At 42.7% G+C, this 19152-nt stretch overlaps 1 protein-coding gene across 1 annotated transcript in view; it reads left to right on the top strand.

The window, feature by feature from the left end:
• Ppm1l (protein phosphatase, Mg2+/Mn2+ dependent 1L) overlaps window positions 1–19152 on the top strand; it is a 268103-nt gene that overhangs the window by 240685 nt on the left and 8266 nt on the right. The window contains exon 3 of the mRNA XM_027391775.2: window positions 15397–15558. Within this exon, the coding sequence (XP_027247576.1) occupies window positions 15397–15558 (162 nt within the window). The remainder of the gene's footprint in view (window positions 1–15396; window positions 15559–19152) is intronic.

The raw sequence follows: 19152 nt of genomic DNA, 5'->3' as shown, positions 1-19152 counted from the left end.
CCTTCTGTAACTCCAGTTCCAGGGGATCCAACACCCTCCCCTGGCCCCTATTTATACCACACACATGTGGTACACAGTCATGCATGTAGATAAATACCCATAAAATAAGTATATCTGTTTTTTTTAAATTGTAAGCTCAGTACATTATTTGATAATTAGTCCTAAGTTGTGGTCTAATTTATTTGCCTCAAGTATTGCTAAGACATTGCCTTACCTTTGTAAGCGCACTCAGCTGGACATCAGTCAGCCATTGTATCCAGAGGCTAATGTAGACCTTAAGATTCTTAAAGCCAAGCATCCTCATTGTAAATATAAACTAATGTATTTCCCAACTTTCTGTGTATTATACGAGTAGGACTGGCAGTATAGCTCTATGGTAGAGCACTCACCTGAGTTTGTTTCCCCAGCAACTAGAAGGAAAAATATCAAAAGATTAAACATGTGAACTGAAAGCAAAGTGAGAGAAACCTCGAGCATGGTAGTTTTCTATAATTGGCACAGTGCATTGTCCAGATCTTCACTGCTAACTCAGTAATCACAGAACACGGACACGGGTGACCTGTGACAATCTGAAGTCTGTTTGGGGACTTGCTTCATTAGAGACTTGCTTCTTTTACTTTCTTGTGTAGGAATCCGTTAATGTTTGCAAGTCAGCAATGCTTAAGAGCTGTGACATTTCTCCAGGTGAGACACTTTCATATTGAGATTTGACAGGTATTTGGACTCACCATGTCAGTTGTCCTAATTATCATTTTCTATTATAAAAATCATTCTCAAGTGTGTAAGAAGTGATAATTCTCTCATATTCTCTTATTTATTCCACGTCCCACTCACTACCAGCACATATACGGATGTCACACAAGCTTCTTCCCTCACAGTGTTCTCCAGCTAGTTTCTATTCATCACTCAAAACTCAGTTCCAGTAGCTCCTTTTAGCAGGTTGGTTCCTGTGCTTTCTTTGTCAACTTCAACCATAAGAGCACTGTTGTTTTTCTATTCTTCATCCCCTTTGCATACACACCACTCCCTCTAGCCCACTCCCACCCTCATACCATCTAGGACTGCATTTTGGTTTGTTTCTGAGTCCCCAGCACCTACCAGAATGCTTGGCACAAATTGCTTGTTGAATGCCTGCCCAGTGAGCAAATGAGTAACTTCAGCTGGGCACTAGCTAGCAGTTAAGTTCAGAGGCTGCATAAACACCATTCATAAGCTCAGCAAGAATCTTGTTGCAGCTAGAGATACAGAAACCTTGAAAATCAGGAACAATGCCTCCCTAGGGCTTATAACTCCTTAAGAGGCTGGACAAGGCCAGAGCAACTTGGCAACAGCATACTGGAAAGCCCTCCCTCACCAGTTCCCTGCTGCTTAACACTTTTGTGTTCTCTGTGGGCCTGGGCCAATTCAGTGTGAGAGACCTCTTCCAAAGACCTTTGGCTTATTCAAGAACTCAAAAACAACAACCAAAAACACAAAACAAAAAACTGATGAGAAAGCTATATTTTCACCATGGAATCTTAAGCAAAACTCAATGGCATGAGCCATGCTTAATGATTAAAAACATTTTTCACTCAAGTTAGTTGACTGCTCTTGCCTGGAAAATATACCTGTGCTAATGAGTGAAAAATTAAAAAAAAGGAGTAGGATCCATAACAGGGAATTGGGGATGTACCCAGGGACTGTGAGAAGCCTTGTTTCTCACTTGTGAGCCAGATCTAGTACTTCCCCAGGACCCAGGAAATGGGCTTTAGAGAAATGGAGGTTGTGCCCTTGAAGCAGTCTTGTTTTGTCAGTTCAAAAGATGTCCCCTGCTGTCGACAAGTGGACCTTCCTAATGCTGTGACACTTTAATATAGTTCCTCATGTTGTGGTAACCCCAGCCATTAAATCATTTTCATAGCTACTGTTACGAATCATATTGTAAATATTTGTGTTTTCTGATGGTCTTAGGTGACTCTTGTGAAAGGGTTGCTTAACTCCAAGGAGTCAAGAACCACAGGTTAAGAACCACTGACAAAACATGTCTGAACTCGCCCCCACCAGCTCCTCCCTGCTACAGTCACATAGCCCATGCCCTAAGTGTAACTCTTGGGCCTATAACTGCTGAGACTTTCTCCTGACACTTGGAAAATAGAGCCTTCAAGTCTTACTCAGTAGACACTCATCAATAGCCTTGAGTATGCTGGAGTCTTGGGAAGGTCCCATGATTGCACAGCGAAAGTGCATGTAAGTTCCACAGATCTTGAGCTGGTTTTTTGTTCTCTGAGCCCATTGCTTCATTTGATGAGTGAAAGTCAGGACTGCCATTTCATAAGCCCTTTGGGCTGTATAATTAGATGTAGTTACATCAAAATTCCACCCTCAGTACCACTGTTCTAGGTTAACTGGAGATTTGGGGGGTTTGATTTTGATTTTGTTTTCTTGCTGAGATAACGTAAAGATTGATTTGTCTTCATAGTTTCAGTCCTCGGTCACTGGCTTCATTGATTTTGAGCCTGTGATGAGGTACAAAGGCTCAGAGCTGTGTAGTGATTGTGCCAGGAAACAGGGAAAGGAAGTGACTGAGTACAAGGTATACCCTTTAAATGCAGCTCCCCACCCCCCAATCCCTGCCAATGGACTTCCCTCAGCTAGCACTACCTCTAGTTTCTGTAGCCTCCCAGTAATGCCATCAAATTATGAATCTATCAATGGATTAATTGGACCAGAGACCACATTCTTTGGTGATTTTTTTTTAAAGGAATATTTTTTCCTGAGGCAAGTCTCATGTAGTTTTGGCTGCCCCGGTGGAGCTCACTATATAGACCAGGCTGGCCTTAAACTCACAGAATTCCATCCACCTCGGCCTGCAAAAGTTGGAATTGAAGGCATGTGCTACCACACCCCACAAAAATTTTGTTACAATTGTCTTTGTCTGTGTGTACATGCCATAATAAATGTGTAGTGGTCAGAGAATAACTTGTGGGAATCAGCTCTCTCCTACCAAGTGCATCCCAGGAATTGAACCCTGGTTGTCGGCCTTGGCAGCAAGCACCTTTATCCATTGAACCACCTTGCCAACTTCAAAATAATACTAAGACAGGTATTTATCTTGAGTGCACATAATTATACAATCTTTATCTTGTTCATTTAAATGGAGACACAGGTTTCTGTACTTGGTTTGGATGGAAAGGACTGTCTGAAATAATGATGTAACTTCAGAACCTGTCAGTGGCATGTTTCAGAAAACTCGGCTCTGGCGACCTTTTTGCCTCCCAGCTGTGAACCCAGTAGCCAGGGCTGTCAGCAGTTGTCTTTCTAACTGTACTTACCATAGCATTTTAAGGATTAATTTCATAATTTCCAGGCCAGGACACATTTCAGAGTTACAGAATAAACATGTAGGGATTTAAGTTGATTTCTCTCTCTTGACTGGAACATAACTTAGCTTTTCCATCCCCATATTGAATATGAAAATTTTGTTCAGTTCACTTCCATTTTGGTATTTTTCAGGTCCTTTTATGTAAATGCCACACTGAGTTCACATTTGTCACCCCCCTTTCCAGGGGGTACTCAGTGTCACTATATTGTTCCTAGCCTGCTATCTACTTGGATGAGCCAAGGTTCCCAGGTTCTGTGGTTGAAGGAACTCCTTGGAATTGTGAAGGTTTCAAATTGCCATTCCTCCTCATGGGAGTGCAGTGTTCTCAGGCTTTACAGTGGACTCTACACTGGAACTCGGCCACTACAGTTCCATACTGGGTCAGGGTTCTTACTGTGGGTTCCCATGCAAAGCTGAAGTTTGCATCTTGCACCACACAGGTTTTCAGAAACCGAGCATCAGAAAGTCCCTCTGGCTGTCCTCTCTGGCTGCCCTCCTCTTCCCTTCCCCCATAGTCTCCATTCTGGCAGCCTTATTGGTCAACAGGATCAGGAGACCTAGATGTTTACATCCTTGTTGACCCCTTCATTGGCGAATGGATATTTGCAGAGATTTCTCTCTTGAGAACGTTGTCTCTTTGACAGTTTCCATTGTTTCTCTGAAACATGAAAGCTAAGCAGAGCTATTTCTTTCTTTGTCCATTTCAGCTATAGGAATCCTAATCTCAGGACAGTGACTGATGAAGACTGAGAAAGGAGAAATCATGTAAATGAAAAAGGGGAGACTTGTATTACTATCTCTACATAACATCCTACCAACAGGTGTATATGTAGTGGGATATAGTATTGTGAACCTAAATGAGGGAAGTTGATAACCCAAAGGCCAGCCTTGTTTTTAGTTGACATTATAGGAATGGTTGATTCCACACTAAATTAATAAAAGTTGAGAACCAGATGGACTCAGGCTAAGCCTTTTATTCCCCAGCCCTTTTTTCCCCATTCCTCTCTTTGCACCTGCCTCCCTTTTTTATTAAAAAACTGATTAATTTTCTTAATAAATGAATTTTAGACATTATTGATACACCTCTACTCACATTGCATTCATCAAGCAGTGGACACAGAACTTGTAGCCAGGACTTCTGCAAAGATTAGAGACATTTCAATGAGGAATTCTTAAATGACATTAAGATATGAAAAACACAGTAACTGCTTCTTCTATGAGATGAATCAAAACAACCATGAAATGATTCTTTTTAACCATGAAATGGTACTGGACCAAGCATTCAGGTTGTAATTATGTAGCTAAAAGTTAAATTCATGCTAGAATACAAACCAAGTGCCAGCAATAGTTGTGATAACTATTCATGATTAATGTTAACACCTATCTGCTTTACTTCTAAAGAGCCATGGCCAAGAGGGTGTACATGAAAGCTTCTGGAACACAAGGGCATGATGTAATTTTCTCAGATGCTACTCTAATGACCGGTTCGTATGTAACTAAAATGGAAGGTCCCGAAGCCCACACACTACATCCAATGGTGAACTGAACATTAGTTACTGCAGTTGAAATGTACAGCTGAAGGACATTTCAGATTCAAAACAGTGTGCATGAGATTAACACAGATAACAGATATCATAGCTATCCTTTGCTCGGGAGACAACTGAGTCAGTCCTGTGATAGACTCCAGGATTGTGACTATCCTTATTGATGACTGCAGTTACTGAGGGAAGAGTCCAGATTCACCCAAATGTAGAACCTAATGCTATTCTCCTAGGGTTTAAAACAATAGAGTTGGCCACAAAACTGACTACCTCAAATCCAGCCAGTGCCAGACTCAATACTTAAGGTTTTAGCTTATATAAAAATTCAGAGATGAAAATTCTCATTGGTAATTGACTTATTTTATACAAAACCTCATTCCAGACAAACTGTTTTTAATATTGGGTGAGAGGAAGCTGTGGCAGCTGTCATTGCAAAGGAAGACCCAACCCAAAGAGGTGCCATCCTGGGGAACTTCAGTCCATACCCAGCCCAGGGAATTTATAAACCTCCCAACAAATATAGGTGTACCCTTTTTCTATACTGGGGAAGTCACAGAGTCTGTCATCTTGGCATCTCAGGTCTTTTGGCAGAAGTTCTAATGTATTCTTGATGATATCCTTTTGGGGGGACCAGGCTTTGTGTGAAATAGAATCCTCTAGCAATGTTGTTCTGCTGAAATTCACTTTGAGCTTCTTTTGTCCTGTGATGTTTTTTTATTTCTGAAGTTAATCAGAGCAGGGTACAGACAGCCTGTAAGCATATATGTCCCACACAATTGTACATGTCTGGCTCATGAAGTCACAATTCTTAACATGGTTGTTGTTGCCTCTTTGAATATGACTGTAGTCCATCATGTAGAGATCATAGGGAAATCTCTTAAGGGAGAGATGTCTTTGCGGTTGGTGGTGGTCTGTGAGCATGTTGTTTTAAATGTGGTCTAGCACTAGCTGACTCATGGATGAAAGCAATAGTATATTGTGCCTCTGGCTAGACTAATCAGTTACTCAATTTCAATGTCATCGTCTGTAAAATAAAGATAGCAGTAGTGCCCTCTAGGATATTAGGGCAGTAATATTCCAGGAACACAGCATTGAGCCTGACACTGTAAATGCTCAGATTGTGGCCACTCCTGTGCCCATGTGTGTCTTTCCATACAGGTAGATCTGTCTTCAGCCACTTTCAAACACTCTTAACATAAAAGGACTTTCAAACTGATAACTATCAGCTTCATTTCAAGGGATTTGTGGGTGAACCACTCATTATTATTAATTTCACAAACTTATTGTATCAGGTGATTATCTTGACAGAGCCGACATCGTCACGTAGCAGAGAGGGCCTGCCTGTAGGGAAACCTGGAGCAGGGTTGCAAGGTCTCTGGAAATAGACAAGAAGAAACCGAGCCTGCTGCTTCATTTTCCAGACCAGATATTGTCCTGAGAGGTCTGTCTGTGCCACTGCATTAACTATTAGAAAAGAGACCTGTGGAAGCTTTAAGCAGGTCAGACGTGGACAGACCTAAAGATTATGCTAATGGGGATAGGGGCAGACTCTCCTCTGAGTGCAGCCTGGTTCGTCATCTGTGCTTCAAGACAGAAGTGACCACCATGTTGGCTGTGGGAGGCAGGGCTAGAAAGTTTTGCTTGCAGTGACGTTAACATTCCTGGGTGATATGTTCATTAATGACCTGCTTTCTCTGCTTTTCCCACTGTGTTTCATGTCAGTATGATTTCTGTTCATCATTAGGCCCAATGGGTCGAGGCCATGGAATTGTGTTATTGAGCTAACATTCACTGTCAGATCTCTACCAGATAAACTTAATGTTTTATAAATGTGTTGGCCCATTTGGTTTGCTTCTTTTATAGTTTTCTGTATTAAGATAAATTTTATATGCTATATAAAATCTGCAATTTATTCACAACATTTCAGGAGAATATTTACTACATGAAGCAAGGTATTTGATACATAAAAATGAGGAGGAAGGAGAGTAATATATCTTGATCATCGAAATGGCTGGGTTCTCCTATACTGGGTTTAAAGAATGGCCCTTTGGCTATCATAAACATTCCTGAAGTCCTTGAAGTGTGGTGTCCCTGATTTTGTGTCTCTCCCTTTTTCTCCTTGCACACCTGCTTTACCCCTGCCTCTCCTTTCCCACGCTCCCCGATTTCTTCCTCTCTTTCCAAAAGAAAACAAAATGCCAGTTTTACTTATTTTCCATACTTAATGTCACAGTGATGTTATTAGCATGAGGAGTCTAGCATTGCATGAGTGTGTTCATTCCACCTAGCTTTCTTTCTTTTTGGAAAAGCATTTCTTTGTGTGTGTGTGTGTGTGTGTGTGTGTGTGTGTGTGTGTGTGTGTGTGTGTTTGGGGGGGGGCGGTGTTAACATACACACGCTTTTGCAGGTGCCCACAGGCTAGAAGATGGTATCAGATCCCCTGGAGCCTGACTTACAGGCAGTGGTAAACCCCCTGATGTCTGCTGGGAGATGAACTTCAGTCCTCGAACAAAAATCTGGAATCATCCACCTAGGAAAAAAAAATGTTACAGTAAAGATAAATTTATATAAAATAAGGGTCTTATGACCTCAGTTTTTAAACTGTCGATGTGCCTTAGAGAGTACAGGGATTTCCAGAAATTGAAGGGAAATGACCTGGCTGGTGCACAAAGCATAGTGTTTCCCCTGTGGAGATTGGGCATCCTGCCCAGAGACATGTAAAGCCATGCAAGGTGACACAAAGACAGCTGCAGACTGTGTATCCATCACCGAGAGGCTGGTGGTTCAGCACTGACAGTTGAGTCTGAATCTGAACCTGTACTATTGAAAGTGTTTCCACCATCTTGCCATCGCTATTGCCCTGGGCCTTTTTCCATCTGTGCCATCTCATTCTCTGTAGCCCAAATTATTGGCTCTTCCCTCTTCCCCCATTTTATGTATCAACTACCTGTTTATACAGTAAATGTTATGAATAAATTATAGTTTTATAGAGCATATAAAATTTATCTTAATTCAGAAAAGTTTAAAAGAAGCAAACAATGGGTCAAACCTCCTCACCTCATTAACTTTTCATGTTTTCATAACTTTTCTGGTACATGTATGTCATCCACATATATGTAATGTGGTCACCTATGTGTAAATCATACCAGGGTGTCACAGCCCCTCCCCTGGCATGACTCTGCAGTTTATAGAATACAGCATAAGCTTGTATCAGTGAGTAAAAGATACCATCCTGTCCCCAAAGGAACTTTGCCTCTACTAAAACCTCATGAACAGGACAAGGAGGAACAGTTGCCCCCTGCCATGCATGAAAACCAGCTGTGGTATGTTTGTGAGCCACTCATAGAATTCATTGTAAGGGAATGGTTGTTAGGGATTTCTTTCTTTTTTATTTTTTTAATTTCATTTTACCCAACCACAGTTCTCCTTCCCCTCCTCCTCCCCCCATAACCCCCCTCCCACCCCATCCCCCATCCATTTATCCAAAGGGTGAGGCCTCTCAGGCAAAGCCTGGCACATTAAGTTGAGGCAGGACCACCCCCTTCCCCTCACCCCACCCCCGAACTCCACATCAAAGCTGAGTATGACATCCCACCATAGGGAATGGGCTCCAAAATGCCCATTGTGCTAGGGACAGATCCTTGTCCCACTGCCAGGAGCCCCACAGATAGGCAAGGCTACACTACTGTGTCCCACATACAGAGGGCCTAGCTTGATTCACAGCTATCAGTCTAGAGTTCACGAGTTCCCAAGAGCTTGGTTCAGCTGTCTCCATAGATTTCCCCATCATGACCCTGACCTCCCCTTGCTCATATAATCCCTCCTCCCTCTCTTCAACTGGACTCCCAGAGCTTAGCCTCATGCTAGGTTGTGGATCTCTGCATCTGCTTCCATCAGTTACTGGATGAAGGTTCTATAATGACAGTGAGGGTATTCACCAATCTGATTACAGGAAAGGCCCATTTAAGCATCCCTCTCCACTATTGCTAGGCATCTTAGCTGGGATCATCCTTGTGGATTCCTGGGAGTTTCCCTAGCACCAGGTTTCTCCTTAACCTGATAGTGGCTCTTACTGTCAAGATATCTTTATCATTGCTGTTCCACTCTGTCCCTCCCCCAACTTGGCCATCCTGTCCCCTCATGCTCTCATCCGCATGTAACACCCACTGTGCTGCACCTTTGCTGCTCTCTAGTGACACAGCTTTGGAACATGTCGGGAAAATAAGAGTCCCACCCATGTTCCTTTGCACTAAACCAGGATCCTGGGCCAAAGAACAGGAGGTTCTTTCATGTCCTGTTCATGAGGTTTTAGTAGAGGCAAAGTTCCTTTGTATCACTGATACAAGCTTATGCTGTACTCTATAAACTGCAGAATGGGAACATACCTGGGCTGAACATTCTCTCCACCTATCGGTGTGCATAGGACCATGTGCCATCCCTACTCAGGAGGGGAATCATGTTTTGAGCAGTGGGTAAAAACAAAACAAACAAACAAACCAAAAGTCTGAGTGGTTTCTTGAATGATAGTGTCTAGAAAGCCATGTACTATATGGTATTGAACTAGACGGACCTGTGGAACAAGGTATCAGATGATAAGGTCTAGGTTAAGAGGTTGTTTATTCAGCTATCCTTTAATTGGCTGATTCAGCAAATTCTGAGTGCCTGTAGTGGTTTAGGAGCATCAGATTAAAGGAAACAAGCAGTATCCTTTATCCTTGGGAAGCTTATATTCTCTAGGGCAAGATTGAGATTCAACGCTTTAAATAAACAAGATATCTATATAAACAAGATATTGCTGTGTTGGAGAGCAATAAATAAAGAAAAACCACAAGAAAGGGGCTCTCTGAAAACCTCCTTCTTGAGCTTAGACAAGAGCAGATGTGTTAGCCAGTATCAAGGACAGAACAGCAGAGGGAAAACAGTGTGTACAAAGGCCCCAAATGACAAAAGGCTTGGCAGAGGTGAGCAACAAAAGGGAAGCCTCCAACAAGGGACAAGGTGATAACAGACAGTTGGGATGGGGCCAGGTCACATAGAATTTGCCACTATTGCTTCTCACTTGGACTACTAGGGTAGCCTGTTGGCCGAACTGACAGTGGCCTATACTGGCATCAGTACTGTGACAACTAGGGAACTGGAGGAGATGATGTAAGAGCACCTAGTGACTCCGTAGACAGCTCGATTGGAGAACAGAGAAAAACCAAGCATTCTGCCTAGGCTTCTGGCTAGAGCAGCTGAATGCACTGCAGTGCCGTTTCCTCAGATATAAAGGTCAGATGGCTCACCAGCTTTCTTTCAGTATAGATTTTGAAGTGTACACTGCAAACGCACATTTCCAGATGCTGGTTGCTATTTTTGTTGTTATTGTTCTTTGAGACAGGGTCTCCTCTAGTGCAGGCTGCTCTCAAATTCACTCCGTATTCACGATTCACACCTTCTCCTCCTACCTCTACCTCCACAATGCTGAAATTACAGATATGTACCACTGTACCCAGGTTCAGAGTCCTTTTTAAATCTGAAAGGTGAGGTTGTTACGTTAAGTTTCTAAGATCTCGTCCCAATTAACAATAAATCTCATGAAGAACAAAATTGCTAATGTGAAAACATCCCCAGGTTCAAAATTAAGGAATAGTGTATTTTGAAAAATAGCACCAAAATGGAATAAATCAATTTAATTCAAAAGTAACCAAAACCATGGAGGTTATTTTTCTCCAGCATAGTGAAGAAAGTGCCATTGCAAGCATTTTCTCCTGGGAAGTGTTTTTCTGGTGTTTCTTGGCAACAGAGTAGTTTGTCCTGTTGAGTAATATTATATTATAAATGGTTTTGTAACCCTGAGTGAAGACTGAAAAGACCAAACAGTATGTTTGTTTGTGCTGCCATGTTTTGGCTTCTTTCTGATCATTCTGCATTGGTTTTACATAGATTATTTCTCCAGCTCCACATAGGCCCCGTGTAGGATGTGGGCAGGTTTGTTTTGCTATTGTTTTGTTTTTCTGTAGAGAAGACACTGAACACATTCCAGTTATACAACTCTACCTATAACCCTGTTGATGCCACCTACATACAACCATTTTTGGCTGGGCCTAAGATTCTCTTGCTAACAAAGGCGGTACAGTTCTGAAACCTGCATCCTGAGGTAGATCTTAAACATGAGTCAAATGACTCTGACAGAAAAGATCTGTATTATCTCCCAGAACACACATGCTGGGACAGACTGGCTCAGCAGTTTCCACGATGACCGACAGTTGGGATGGGGTCAGATCACGCAGATCTGCCACTGTGGAGGCTCACACTGGCTGAGATCACAGGAACTATGTGCTTTCCAGTCTCTAATCTTCAATGCTGAGAATTTCCCCTCAGTTGCAACATAGCTGCCCCTGCTCAGTAAAACTCACAGGACAATTCTGAGCCAAGGAAGAGGTCCTTTCTTGCTCCATGTGTGCCACTAACAGCAAAGCCTTTCCCAGAAGCTCACGGTAAACATCGCTGAGTTCCAGGGAGCACCCAGTTTCCTGCCTGGAGACAGAGACATTCTAAACCACACCCCTTCTTCCTTCCTCCCTCCCTGATGGACCTACCCAATCTGGTTTAAAATCTGTGTGTCATCCTCCGTCCCTATGGTTACCATATTAATTCTGAGCCTCATTAACTCAGTCTGTCCCCACTGCTTTTCGTTATTTTTCTGTTGTCACCAGAATGACCTTACAAAACAAAAACCTCATTGTGATACTGCAGCAGGCTTTCTTTTTTGGACACCAACCGGCTCTCAAATTATGATACAGAGACTTACCATTAGTTATGAATGCTCAGCCTTATCTTAGCTCTTATTTTAATCAGTTTCTCTTTATCTACTGTTTTACCTCAGGGCTTTTTATCTTTCTTTCTTATGGCCTACTTTCCTGCTTCTCATGTCTGGCTGGCTGGTGGCTGCATAGCTTCTGGCCCCGGGTGTGTCCCTATCCTTCTCCCTCATTCTCCTCTCTTCTCTTCTCATTCTCTCCTATTTATTCTCCATGCCCACCTGCCCCACTGACCCCTCTTCTGCCTAGCTATTGGCTGTTCATCTTTTTATTAAACCAATTAGGTGCCTTAGACAGGCAAGGTGAAACAGCAAGACATCTTTACAACAAATGCAACATAAACAAATGTAACACATCTTTACATTGTTAACAAGGGCAGCAGAAGCAAATGCAATACACCTTCACATAGTAAGAGTAATACTCAACATAAGCAAATGTAATACATCTTTGCCTAGTTAAACAAATATTCTACAACATGATACTATACTACTAAAACCCTGCAGTGATTCTTAATCATCGATAGGGTAACATCTCAGGTTGTTTCATAGCTGCAGTGCAGATTCTTCTCCTTATCTGACTGCTCACTAAGCTAATAGATAAATGTAGAGCTGTCCTGACTGGAGTGGAGTTGGGGAAAAGCCCAGATCCCCTTCCCTGGATCCCTGAAAAACAGGCAGAAGGAAATGCCTATTATAAATGATAAGTATTTTTGGAATCCCTGGTAGTGGATTTCTCCCCCCGATGTCAGATCAGGCCAAATTAAAAGTCCAAGTTTAATGAGCAAAGCATTCCCGGGTGACCAGAACTTAAGTACTCTGTAGGCACAGTCTTGAGGAGCCAGGGGAGGAGCTGCTGCTTGGCAGGTTTTCTGAGGGTGGGGCTTGGAATGGGGCCCAAGCTGGAGATTCCCATCACTAAGAAGCTGGTAGGAACCTCGGTATCAACTAGGCTAATGGCATAGGTCTAAATGCTGTAGAAGCCATTAGTGGGACATCCTTGTCCTAAGCATGGAGAAGGGCAAAAGGGCAGAGAGGTCCATAAGTTCTATTACATACACCCACATGCCATGTGGCACCCGGGAAAGTGGTGCTTCTATTTTATCTTTCAAACTCTGTGTCACATATAAAACATTTCTGCTCTGATTGTTTGGACAAGTTTAACCAAGCAGATACATAGAACAAAGTCAAAGTAGTTGCAGATGAAATTCAACCAACATAAAAACTCAAGGGGAATGATTTCTGATTATTTAAGTTGCATTTATAGGATGTTAAAATTGTTTCAGTGATTTCATTTAGAGCATCTTCATAAATGTACATATGTTAGGAAGCTCCTATTACATTAAGTTTCCATACTACCCCTAAAATGGCCCTTAATTTTAGCTGCCTCTCCCCACATTTCTTCCATCCCTCCCCTCCACACTTGATCCTTCCATTCCAGTCCCCTGTATCTATCCATAAATATTGATTCTTTTTCCCTAGGGAGATCTGTCCTCCTAGTTCCTTACTCTATCCTAATCTCTGTTTTTTTTTTTTTTTTTTTTTTGGTTGTAGCTTGGTCATCATAAATTTAACAGCTAATATCTACATATGAGTGAACACATACCATATTAGTCCTTCTGGGTTTAGATTATCTCACCCAGGGTTTTTTTCCTAGTCCTATGCACTGACCTGTGAATTTCATTATTTTTTAATGTCTGAGTTACATTCTGTAAGTGTACCACATTGTCTTTATCCATTCTTCTGTTGAGGGACATCTAGGTTGTTTCCATTTCCTGGCTGTTATGAATAGAGCAGCAATGAACAAGGTTGAGCAAGTGTCTCTGTAGTAGGATGAAGCATCCTTTGGGAATATGCCCAAGAGTGATATAGCTAGATCTTGAAGTAGATCAATTCTCATCTTCCCAAGGAACTGCCACTCTGTTCTCCACAGTGGCTGTACAAGTTTGCACTCCCACCAGTGTTACACCTAGCCATCATGAACTGTCATTTGTTTTATTGATCTTGGCCATTCTGACAGTTGTCAGATGAAATCTCAAAATAGCTTTGATTTGCATTTTCCTGATGGCTAAGGATGTTATTCTACATAGTTTTATATCAATTTGACACAAGCTAAAGTCTTCTGAGAGGAAGGAACCACAGTTGAGAAAATGCCTCCATAAGATTGGACTTTAAGCAATCCTGTAGGGTATTTTTGTAATTAGTGATTGAGAGGGCCCAGCTCATTGTGGTCACCATCCCAGGCTGGTGGTCCTGGCTCTATAAGAAAGCAGGCTAAGTAAACCATAAGGAGCAAGCCAGTAAGCAGCATCCTCCATGGGCTCTGCATCAGCTTCTGCATCCAGATTCCTGCCCTGCTTGAGTTCCTCTCCTGACTTCCTTCTATAATGAACAATGACATGGAAGCACAAGCCAAGTAAACCCTTTCCCACATTGTCACCATGGACATAGTGTCTCTATCCCTAACAAAGAGAACCGCAGAAGCAAGAGCACTCTTGTATCAGCAAGGTGGAAGGAGAGAACCAACTCCAAAAGTTACCTTCTGACCTGCACACATGAGCCGTGGTGGGCACTGGCACCCACTTGCACTCCCCACCATCTGCAATCACATGCCATCGTTTGATTTAAAAAGAACAGAATGTCAAACAACCATCACAGAATATGCTAGCTTTCATAACTAGCCTCCTGCTCTCACCAATCTGTATTTATTGTTGCTGTTTATAAGTGGGGTTCTCCCTTTTTTGTTATAGTTCTACAAAAACTAAAAGGTGCTTTAGATTCAGTTTACAGTTTTATTGTGGAGTATGACTTTTTTTAACAAGGAAGGACCTGGTAAGGATGACCAGAGAGTGCTCTTCAACAAGTAAAGGAGCGATCGGTTTGAGTCACAGAGGAACAACTATGAATGGCACACTTCAGCAGACACTTGACTATTGACAGTGACAGGCAGGGCAGAAGAGGCAAAAGACTGCTCGATTCTCTTTGCTGTATTCTTTTTTATTTCAAAAGGAACTGAGGAAAGCTTGTCTTTGTGTGTCTTGTGCAAGCTTCAGGCAAGCTGGTGCTCTGACACCTCTGTCCCTCTTCTAGCTTCCCTGTAGATTTTCCTGTTCTACCTTCATATCCTGCCCCTTCACACCTGGGGCTGGCTGCCCTTTTTCTAAGCCCCAGTCTCTGCTCTCAGACTTTCTGTATTCTGGTTTGACCTTTCCTGACACCACTAGTTCTGTCATACTGCCACAGGATACGGTTGTTGACATCTGCCTCTTCCTCGGGTGCCAGCCCCCATCACCAACCTCTACATCTTCTTATCACTAGGACTTCTCAGAGACTGAGCACCTGTGAGATGGTGATGACAGGTACCAGTTGCCTACGGCTTCAGATTGATTTGAATTCTCCCCTGATCCTTTTAGATGTGGTGGTTTTAAATTAAGAGTGACAGAAACAAAGTGATTTAGGAAAATGATACTGTTCTTCTAGCCTTTTTCAGTGACAGTGTAACACAGTTAAGAAAATAGACTGTCAGATCTGATCAATGATGTTGAAGTGAGCTGTGATCATTCCCAGAGTAGCTGATGGAAAATTCCCTCCTAGCAAGAGAAGCGTTAATCATGGAAGAGTCTGGGAACCAGGAGAAGCAAGGGAACATCAGTGCACTGTCTCCGCCTACACTGCCTCTCTCTTCTGTCTTGCAGGCACAACGTGTTTGATTGCTCTACTATCAGATAAAGACCTCACTGTGGCCAATGTTGGTGATTCTCGAGGAGTCTTGTGTGACAAAGATGGAAATGCCATTCCCTTGTCTCATGATCACAAGCCTTACCAACTCAAGGAGAGGAAGAGGATAAAGAGAGCTGGTGAGTTTGTGAGCCCCTTGGAGGAAGTCTGCCGTCTTGTTTGGTGATCTAGGTGCTTGCTTGGAGAGGTTTTAGGGAGCAAATTCACTTATCCAGCAGCACACAGGTTCACTATGACATGACGATTACCTAGTCTATATCCCTATACTGTACATTTCTTATTAATTGATGGTAACTTAATTTGCCACTCTCCATGGCCAAAGATTCCAAAAGGGCCAAAGACAGCCCTTTTCATTTAAAGTCCAATTTGATCACTAGCCCTCTGCTCCCTTTCAAGCCATGCCAGACTCCTAACACTGCAGCATGAGCTCCAATGATGTGTTTGTGCCTATGCAAGTGTCATTCCCACTTCTGAGTGGATGAAAAGTATGTATCCCCTAAAATTCCACTTTGGAGTATCCTGTTGGGAGAATTCCATGTCCCACTGGGGCAAAGGCTTCCACAGTCTGGGGTGGCTGCCCTCTCTGAGGTTTCTTACCTGTGGAAGGCAAGAATCTCTTCTCTCTCTAAACTCATAGCCTGGTGATGTGCTAGGCAGCTGAGCAGCCTGGACCCCTGTTGTGGGTGTGGCCTGCAGAATGGTTATTGCAGGTTAGCATCTACCCAATGAGGAAATGAAGAGAGCCTAATGAGCCTTTGTGTCTCACAGCAAGAAGATGTGTGCCTCAGGCTAACAGAGCTGGGTTTTACTACAGCCCCTCATTTCAGTTCCTGCTTGTGATGCACAACAATTTTGAATGAAAGTTCTGCCTAGGTTTTCTGTTGATGAAATAGAATAGTGTTTTTGAATCATCCATCAAACTTTGATGAGCTCCAGACAAGATGAGTAAAACACTCTGACATTCATTTATTAGGCCCCGTCTCCTCATAAGAGTCCACTCTAAGTCCAAACTCAAGATCCAGATAGCTAAATGTGGCAGGACACACAGGCACCCAGAAACTCCACCTTACTATCCAGCATGTGTTCTTGACATTTCACTATCATGTTATCCACTGTCCTCTCCTTCATACCTGACACACCTATTCCCATTCTGCAGTGCTTCCTTATATGAGCAAATTTGCACACCATCTCTAAGATGAATTGACTTACTCTGTTCTTTTACAAGAATCAGGCAAAGGTGTGCTTTTTAAATATTTTTATTCTTTGAGAATGTCATATAATGTATTTTGATCATATTCACTTTTTCCCCCAATCTCTCCCAGATCCAGCTGCATTTGTTAGAGGAATAGAACTGATTGGGAATATACATACATACATACATACATACATACATACATACATACATACATGATTTATTCGACTGGCTTAAAAGCTGTGGTCCAGCTAGTCCAACAATGGCTGTCTCCCAATGCAAAGACCAAGAATCCATAAGCTGTATAGTCCAGAAGGATAGATGTCTCAGGCAGTCTTCAGTCTATATAGTCTCCCAAAGAAATAGGTTCTAATGCCAGAAGAAAAGTGCCTCAGCAGCAGGATAGGTGAACTGGCCAGCAACAGTGAGGGCAAGTAGGTAAAAAACAAAATCTTCCTTCTTCCATGTCCTTTTATGCGTGGCTGCCACCAGGTATAGCCTAAATTTAGGGTGAGTGTTCTCACCCCATACAATCCAATCAAGAAAATCACTCACGGACATGTTCAGCTGTTTTGGGTCTATATCCCAGATATAGTCAAGTTGACAGCCAAGATCAACCATCACCTACCTATCAACCTTGTGCCCTCCCCACACACCCATCAAGTCCAACTTGTGCTGCCCATATACTCTTAGATATGAGGTCATCCACTGGGATCATACTCTAACTACCAAGTGCCACACATCCTTGCAAAGAACAACTCCCAGCAGCTATCAATTGCTAATAGCGTCTTAGGTAGGGGTGGGACTTCATGTCCATTTCTCACCTCCATACTTGACTTGAGCTTGCACTAGGTACTGTGCATGTTGTCAAAACTGTTGTGAATTCATATGCAACTGTTCTGCTGTGTTCAAACACACACACACACACACACACACACACACACAAAGCAGTTCCTGGATATAGTCATCCACCATCTCTGGCTCTTACATTCTTTTGCCCTCTCTGCTTCAATGATCTCTGAACCCTGGACAGAGTGGACAGGATATAGCTGTTCCATTTAGAGCTGAACATTCTGCAGTCTCGTATTGTGTGTACCTGGACCAGCTATAAATCTGTTTTAATCGCCCTAGGAGGGCTTAAGGGATGGTGATGAGTTTTATCATCTTTATTTATGTTTATGATGACCCTAGACTTAGGACATCTTTCTTCCTCCTGTTTAGCATGACAAGAAGCTCCAGCCAGTCTGGACCACATACTCTACATGCTAACCTTTCTGTCTCTGCTCTGTCACAAACAGCGTCAGTACCAGCTGCCGTTCATTGTGCTCATAGTACTAAGAGCTGAGCCTGATACACTACATACATTTTAATACATTCTGTGAGGATGGTAATGTTATAATTACTTTATAGCCAGTAACCTGGAACCTCAGAGAGACCGTGCCCACAGACACACAACTAGTAAGTGACGAGGTCAGAGTTAAAGCTGTGACCGACTAAAGAGCCCTTGCCCTTGACTACTACACCACACTTGCTGGAATTGTCCACCATTCCCTTACAGCTCCTCTATGACGTCACTCCCATTCTTCCATCCTCCCTTACTTCAGTGGGTAGCAGATACTAACCTATCCCAGAAGAGTACTACTTGATCCGGGCAACTTTTAACACATATGGCTTCTCTCTCCTCAGATTGTCAGTAAAAAGGTCTAGGTCTTACTTACATAATTTTCATATCCAGAAAAAAATCCCCTTCTACAGTGTAGATATTCAATAACTATCTGACAAATATGTGAATGAAAAAAATCCTAGCTCATTTAAAGAAATAATAGAATCCAGGGATGGTGGTGTATGTCTTTAATCTTAGAGCTTGTGAAGTAGAGTCAAGGGATCAGAAGTTCAGGCCAGCCTCAGCCATATAGTGAGTTCAAGACTACTTTGACTCTAAGAGACTTTAGTCCCCTCTCAAAAAAAGAAAGAGAGGGGAGAGTAGATAGCACTTGAGTGAATGTACAGTCAGGCACCGTGCTGTGGGATTTCTATGGAGTAACTTCTTACAGTCCACCATGCAGTGAGGTGGACATTATACTCATTTGGCAGATAGGAAGACAAAGCATCCCGAGGAGAGTATTTCTCATCCAGGGTCACTAAATATGCCTAAAATGTGATTTGCCTTCATCCCAGTTCTGCTTGGGATCCAAGTCAGTCAGTACATCCCAACATGACCTCACTAAGGACTTGTTTCAGAGATGTCTCCCTGCCTGTCCACTTGCTTCTCAGCATTTCTTTGCCACTCTTCCTCAAGTCCCTGTTCTGTCAATCACTGAGCTGCCACAGTGTGTTGTTAGAACTGATGCTCTCTCTCCATCCATACTCCACCTTTAATATTCTCGCCAATATTAGCAGTGCCAAAGGATGAGAGCATGAAGTTCCATCCCAGGCCCTGCAGCAAGATGCTGTTGACTTGGTAGTGACAAAGGTGATGGGAGTGGGTGGGTGGGGCACCACCTGTGGCCCAACTCACATG

This window comes from Cricetulus griseus, assembly GCF_003668045.3.
Source record: "Cricetulus griseus strain 17A/GY chromosome 1 unlocalized genomic scaffold, alternate assembly CriGri-PICRH-1.0 chr1_0, whole genome shotgun sequence".
Taxonomy (NCBI): Eukaryota; Metazoa; Chordata; class Mammalia; order Rodentia; family Cricetidae; genus Cricetulus; species Cricetulus griseus.
The sequence above is the reverse complement of the archived record's forward strand: the minus strand, read 5'-3'. Positions and strand labels throughout refer to the sequence as shown.